Source organism: Cupressus sempervirens, chromosome 4, assembly GCF_028749045.1.
Source record: "Cupressus sempervirens isolate cs-2001-9-10 chromosome 4, ASM2874904v1, whole genome shotgun sequence".
NCBI lineage: Eukaryota > Viridiplantae > Streptophyta > Pinopsida > Cupressales > Cupressaceae > Cupressus > Cupressus sempervirens.
Window position 1 is genome coordinate 24,091,445 of NC_143121.1, and position 7,606 is coordinate 24,099,050.

General features: G+C 33.6%; 1 protein-coding gene and 1 pseudogene across 1 annotated transcript; both read right to left on the bottom strand.

Annotated features, from left to right (window-relative positions):
* Nucleotides 1–1,523: 1,523 nt before the first annotated feature.
* LOC149559738 (1-aminocyclopropane-1-carboxylate oxidase-like) lies at nt 1,524–3,134 on the bottom strand. Its single transcript, XM_089823497.1, has 3 exons — nt 2,967–3,134; nt 2,618–2,871; nt 1,524–2,377 (listed from the first exon to the last, which is right to left on the bottom strand). The coding sequence occupies exons 1-3, from the start codon at nt 3,066–3,068 to the stop codon at nt 2,293–2,295; spliced, it is 441 nt and encodes a 146-aa protein (XP_089679623.1). The 5' UTR covers nt 3,069–3,134; the 3' UTR covers nt 1,524–2,292.
* On the bottom strand, nt 1,612–2,079 carry LOC149559739 (1-aminocyclopropane-1-carboxylate oxidase pseudogene; annotated as a pseudogene).
* Nucleotides 3,135–7,606: the final 4,472 nt, after the last annotated feature.

Below are 7,606 nucleotides of genomic sequence, written 5' to 3' on the forward strand. Positions count from 1 at the left end.
CCTCCATAAGCTTTGGCCCCACCTCAATAGGGTACTCCATCTCTATAGGAAGTTGGAAAGTGAAAGAATAGAACAAAGGACACCTCCACCACATAGGCATCTCAAGCCCTGAAATGACTGCCTCAACTAGATTCCAAATAGTGCCTACCAAAGGGGGTCCACTAAAAGGAAAAATCACAAAGATGAAGACTAGTCTAGGGAAAATAACCTCATTAATACAACTAGCAGTAGGGATAGGGACAATATTTCAGTTCGAAACCAAATCATTGACATCCAAGCCCATGTAGACACTAGGAATCACATGAGCCCCACAAGCCACTATAGGAGGCTCCAAGGAGAAGTACTGCCATTGGAGCAATTGCACATAGCCATCCAATCTAAACCCATCTACCTCTTCACCTTTAGGGAATTCCAAATACAAGAGAGCCCACTAGAGGTAGAGACAAACATCACACTTAGGCCAAAAGACCCAACACATCCAAAGCTCAAAGTGAGGAACAAGGGTGCTAGCACGAAACAACTTCACACACAAACTCCACAACCTTCCACACCATATCAAGCCTAGAAAGGTATATGAAAAACAACAAAATTGTGGAGATAACCTACAAAGCCACCATAGGCAGTCAACACTCAATAGGGAGCACACAACCCCTTAGAACAGAGAACATCCCATAGGCTAAAAAAAACCCCCAAGATAAAAACAAACACCCCTGTCCTTGCAATAAACACTACCCCAAGAAGGCATAGGCATGGAGTGGACCCTTTAACTATCATGAACATCATCCTCAAAATCTTGACTACCACAATTGTTGACCTCCTCATCACTAGAAACCCTAGCCCTAGCTACTCCCCCTACACTCCCACTCCCGCTCACTGTCATGAAACCACATTTGTTTTCTTAACTAATTACCACCAATATTTGACTATTTATAATTTAATATATTTTAATCAACCTAAATAATTTTACATAATACATTTTCTATTTCCTTTGTTATATTTACTATTTTAAAATTTCTATGTACAATTTGGTTAATACAGTGTGGTTTGCCCATTACATATTTTTGTATAAATATTTAGTTATACTCCAAATAAAATCCATTCAACAAAAAAATCATGTTTTCATAATTAACAATAATATTAATAATTATTTTTTAAATAAAGAAAAAATCTAATTATACAATTATTGATAAGAAATTAAAGATAATTCTTGTAAATTACTAATTTCTTTCACATTTAAACAAATCACATTATTATATTAATTTTTTATCTTCCATTTTAATTTATTTTTATATAAGATCTTATTAATTGAAAAAATTATTAATAAATTCATAAATATTATAATTTTTTTAAAAAAAAATATTATATTGTACAAACCATAACTGTGAAATATTAATACAATAAATACAGAATAATTAAAAGCCTTATTAACAATATAGATAATATTCTGTAAAATGTTAAATCTGATTGAAATTTTGACAATATATATTTTGGACTACTATTACACGTAAATAATGAGCAATTAATAGTCAAATAATGTGAAATTACCTTTATATTTCTATCTTGAATAAGACCTACGAACATGCGTTCTATAGGGTTACATTGACAGATCAATCATTCAACAAATGAACTGGAACACTCTAAGGCAATCGACCAAGATTGCTGTTGCCTATCAAATTGAACCTATATTCTACACGCCCAATATATTACAAATAGTTAAACAAGCGTTAAATTTATTGACCATGCAGTTTTCCATCGCTATGAAAACTGTTAATTCGACCTTACCACTTCTTTGAAACGAGGTTCCTTTTCTTTATATTTTTGCTCAGAGTAAATCTTTATGTAGTCACCAAATGTGTACTTAGGATAAGCAGATAATTTATGAGCAGCATTCCCGTTGGCTTGAGCAAGGAGCTTTGGTGCAGGGCTCACCACTGCGTTGTATGATGGATTATAGAAGGATGCCACCGATAATCGGTTTCCATCCTTTGTTGGGAGAATTCTATGCCATGCACTCTTATACTTTCCATTGCTCACTGCTTCTATCTGATCACCAGTGTTCACAACTATCGAGTGTTGCATAGGTTGCACATCAATCCAGCTACCATTGTTAAGCACTTGAAGGCCAGGAACCTCATCATCTTGGTACAAGAGAATGAGGCCACCCGCATCTGTATGAGCACCGATGCCCTTTATTAAATCCGGCCTTGGGCAGGGAGGATAATGGCTCACCTTGGTGCCAAAGAATGGCTCCTCCTCCTTCTCCCCTGCGAATACCCTTTACATATATTCTCTCTACAGTCCCAAGCTTTCACATATTATTTCCAACAATTTCTCTGTCAGGTTGAATATTTGGCTGCGGAACTCCTCAATTATATCCCTGTAGAGATTGCAAATATTAATGTTTTAGATGTTTGCATTGAACTGTATCAAATGAATTAAAAAGCCTAATCCGATTCTACTACCCTAGATCACAGGAAAATAATATGTACTAAATTTTAATTACATGAATTGATTCTAATAATTTTGTTTTCAAATTGCTAATGGAAATTATATAGAAAGATCAAATATAACTTAATGTTCAGCAGTATAGATTAGAATTGATTGACATTGTACGTACCTGAAATCTTTGGGTTCTGAAGGCCAAGAATTTGTCTGTTTCATCTCGTGGACTTGAAAAACATCTTCACAGTCCAAATTCTCAATCTTCACAACATTATTTCCCTTTGCTTCAGCCTCAGCCTCAATGGCTTTGTTAAGTGCCCTTACTGGTGAAGAATCTTTGAAGTTTTTCTGTCTGTTAATCTTATATTGCTTCGAACATGCCTCCTTCACACGGTCCAGAAGACCATGATCGATGCCATGGTTTGTAATCTGAAAAAATTAAACCACTTTAGTCAATTTCAGCTTACCAATCACATAATTCTGTAATGAATGATTTATGGTTTGTATGAAACAAGCATAAATACCTGAAAAAATCCGGGAGATTCACAAGCCTGTGCGATTTGAGCCATAATGGCTTTCCTGTCTCCTCCATCAATGTTCTTCACATCAATCACTGGAATACCCATTTCTAGAATTCTCGAGATCCAAAAGACAATGAAAAGATAAGTTTCACAATTGGTAAGATAGATGAAGACTTGCTAATGTTTGTAACACTGAGACCCTATTTATATGGTAGAAAGAATTCAATTCACGTGTGAGAATACTAATTTAATTTTACCACGTCTCTGTGAAGTGAATTTACTGTTTAAAGCATGGTTGAGAATTAGACACGAAATCTATATCATCGTGCTTATCGTTTAAAATTCAAATCACACGGCTTAATTTTTTACAGTTAAATCTTATTGCTGTTCGATTATGATTCTTGATTTCTCGGACTGTACTCCAATAGAATTTGTATGTTGTCGTTGATGAAAATTACAGCACAAGACAAAAAAAGAAACTAAACAAGAGAGAAAGTCATAGAGAGGAGAAGCCATGGAGAAACTCAGAAAATGGGCTCTGCTGAACACAGGCCCAATCCATTCTATTTATAAGCAAATACATCATAAATGCATAGTAGACTGTAGGAAGAAGTTAGCTATGAAATTTATAATGGACAGTTGAAATGGACAGCTGAATGGTTGGCTGCATATGGAAAATGAGTGGTCTGTGCTGACCACCGACCACTGAACATTCCGGAAAATGCTGACTGTTTGGGAAATAATTAATTTATTCTAACATCCCCCCATAAATTAATTATCATATTTTTTTTTTTTTAGAAATCCCTTCATAATCTAGAGATGATGGGTCCTAGCCTTAAGCCTTGTTAGGTACCCATTTACAATCAATTATCAAATGCTTTCACTCATCTTGTTTCCCTCATCATAATCACTCTAGGTTTGGTACGGATTACCCATAACCAATGCAATATCAAAGTGGTTTTAAGTTCACCACAAACTTCTCAAACATCACACAAATGGTTTCAAGATCACCATAAACTTTGTACTCAAATGGTTTACAAACCAAACACTCATTGGTTCTAAAGACCACAAATCATCACTATGGGGAAACTATCACCACTCTGGGCCTTTTTTTTTTTTTTGTATCTGCATCAAACTAAATATTGAATCCATATAAAAAGAAATCCATCTACCGAGATACATGGGTGCCCAACCGCTGTACTTGCCAGTTCTATAGGAATCCTTTTCACATACATGGTTCATCAATATGTCAAACCAAAAACCTTTAGGGTGTCGGGTACAACCGATAATGCACCCCATACATTCATATAGCCCATTAACAATCATTACTAATTCAATTTTCATCACTTGGTTGGGGGATATCAATGCAATCAACTTCTATTACATGACCACTATCAAGAACATCATATCCTTCACAATTAGACAAACAAATTCTCACTTCCAATCCCAATACTTTTATCCTATCAGCACACACACAGACTTTTGCACCATGAGAACAATTCTAGCATGCCATCTCTTTTCATAATGAATGCTAACTCCTACAAATGACTTATAATACTCTACACATATTTCAAATAAAAACACATAATAAAGTACTATTAATAATAACAAAATTAGCTTTCACTTTCAACTTTAGCTTCCTTTTTTTCATGGCTTCTCTCTTTCTCATAGAACTCCCTTGATATTTTTTTGTCACATTAGAAATATGTATGCAATCTTTGGCTCTCCCGCTTGCACAAAGTTGCTCCACATCCCACAAACATATGAATAACAACTTGACATTCCGGCATTAATAGCAATCCAACACTCTTGAGTTGCTTCAAAGCAGAAATGCTTCTTTATTTTTGATTATCCACTCCAATTTCACACATTTCCAACAAGATCATACTTTTAATTTTCTCTTCCTTCTAGCAATATCTTTCTTTAGCACGAGTTATCCTTTAACACAATATGCTGCCTCGTTAACTGGCTACATCACAAATCACATTCTTTGCCCAAATACACCACCAACCATCTTCCATTCAAAGACAATATCAATCATCTTTCACAATGGCTTGAACATTCACTCTCACACATGATAACAATCTCTTTTGAGAAAATTTCTTTGGATCTCCTTTGCAACACTTTTTTTCACTTTCAGCTCACTTAACAAATTAACATTCACAAAACTTCAATCCAGCTCCATAATGGGCAGCCTTCTCACAACAGTAGCCTTCTTCACAAGACATTAGCAATCATATCACAATCGTTCACTCTGCATCTTTCAATCACAATATTTCACTCATTGTTCTCTCAAGACTTTTGGATCATTTACCATAAGCTCTGATACCATGATGACAATTACAGCACAAGACAAAAAAAGAAACTAAACAAGAGAGAAAGTCATAGAGAGGAGAAGCCATGGAGAAACCCAGATAATGGGCTCTGCTGAACACAGGCCCAATTCATTCTATTTATAAGCAAATACATCATAAATGTATAGTAGACTGTAGGAAGAAGTTAGCTATGAAATTTATAATGGACAGTTGAAATGGACAGTTGAATGGTTGGCTGCACATGGAAAATGAGTGGTCTGTGTTGACCACCGACCACTGAACATTCTGGAAAATGCTGACTGTTTGGGAAATAATTAATTTATTCTAACAGTCATACTTGAATTTTGTTTATCGTCTGCGAGGGACATCATGATCTGTCTCTAACTTTGACTGCAAACTTTCACTCTCTCACCAAGTTAAGCTTTCATTTTCCACGTTTCCGTCTGTTTCGTCTCGGAATTTTGTTTTGCCTCTTCTGTCGAAATAGGCACGAAGCCGCCCACGAAGTATTCTCAATGATTAAATATTCTTCATAAGCTCTATTGCTATGCTATATTTAAATAGCAAATTGCAAATTTACAAACGTCACTAAGGGATAATTTTGATAATTTTTGCAGTAAGAAACTAAATCAATTTTGACTATTTAACAATTTTAGTTTAGGAATAAAGCCTTAGTGTGTGATGTTTAAGCCATAACAGAGATCTCTATGATATTTAAGTTGAGCCTAGAGAATAGGATAATTTATCCACTCTTATTGTAGCCCTTGATCATCCAAGATATGCTATGGATATTTATTTCACTCTCTTGAAGGCACCTCTTTGAAGGCCTAGAAAGACTATTTTCAACTCTCATATTTTAAATATGAAATATTTAAGGAATGCATATTATGTGATATGAAAGATAAATATGCAATCTAGTTTTTTTTTTACCTTATATGATGTATTTTGAATTTTTTTATTACTTCTATCACTCATAATTATTCAATTTACGAGTTTCACCATTATATAAATTTTAGCTATAGTATGAAGGATCACATTCATAGGTCTTATAGAAATTGAATAAAAAGTGTCTATGTCCTTATCCTATCTATGAGCTCAAAGTTATTCTCTCATTGTTAATGTACCCTTGTCTATTCATAAGTTATCTAGTATCGCTTGTCTTAGTTTGAGTAATGGTTCTAGAGGAGAGGTCAGGTATAATTTTGAGAGCTACTTAAGGACTAGCCCACATTTTACAAATCTATTACCATTCACTCATTGTTACAAGTCATCCTAGCACATACATATCATGTGACATGTCCTATGCAAAACTATATAATTTAAAGATATCCATTATGCTTTTAAATGCACTCCAAAAAGGAATGCAAGGATCATATAGAAGAATAATTATACAATGTATCAATTCTTAAAGAAAATAAATGATTCAAATATGTGTCATCATATAGAGAATTTACATATATTACCAAATTTTATCTTCATTATATACATCTTCATTAATTTTTTGTAACAATAGTTTTGATATAGGATAATCTATTCACTAATTGAGCTCACCAAGCTCCTAAAACACATCTTTACACCACATTGTTCAATATATTAGGTCTATGTTGTAGAAATATGCTTTTACATGTAAATTTAGGTTCATGGATGTCAAAATATTAAAAATGGAGAGCCCAACATCAATCATAGATTTGTGATATGATTGAGTCTAAGCTAAGGCATATAAAGAGTAAGGTTTTAGTCTTTCTATTTAATATGAATTATTCAAAGAACAGTTATTATGTGATATGGTTCATTTTATATCTTTATTAAATATGTAATCTAGTTTTTGGTTTATCTTAAATGATGTATTCTAGATCTTTCAATAAATTTTGTAATTCATAGTTAATCAATGTCAAAGTCTCACCTTTATATAAAGTCAGGCTATAGTCTTAAAAACCACACTCATAGGTCCTATAGAGTTTGAATTAAAATTATGCATGTCCTTATTCTATGCACGAGCCTAAAATTATTCTTTCCTCACCCTTATTTATTCAAAAGATATCTTGTACCCCTTGTCCTAGTTTGAGTTTAATGGTTATAGAGTAGAGGCCAAGAATGATTTTAAGAGTAGGTTTAGAAATAACCGACATTTTACAAATTTATCACCATTCACTAGTTATTGTAAGTAATCCTAGCACATATATAATATTGTATGTGTCCTATGTCAAACTATATATTTAAATGCATGCATTATTCCCTTAAATGCACACTAAATGAGAATGTAATGATGATATAAAAGAATAATTATATGGTATGTCAATTCTAAAAAAATGATTAAAATATATCTCA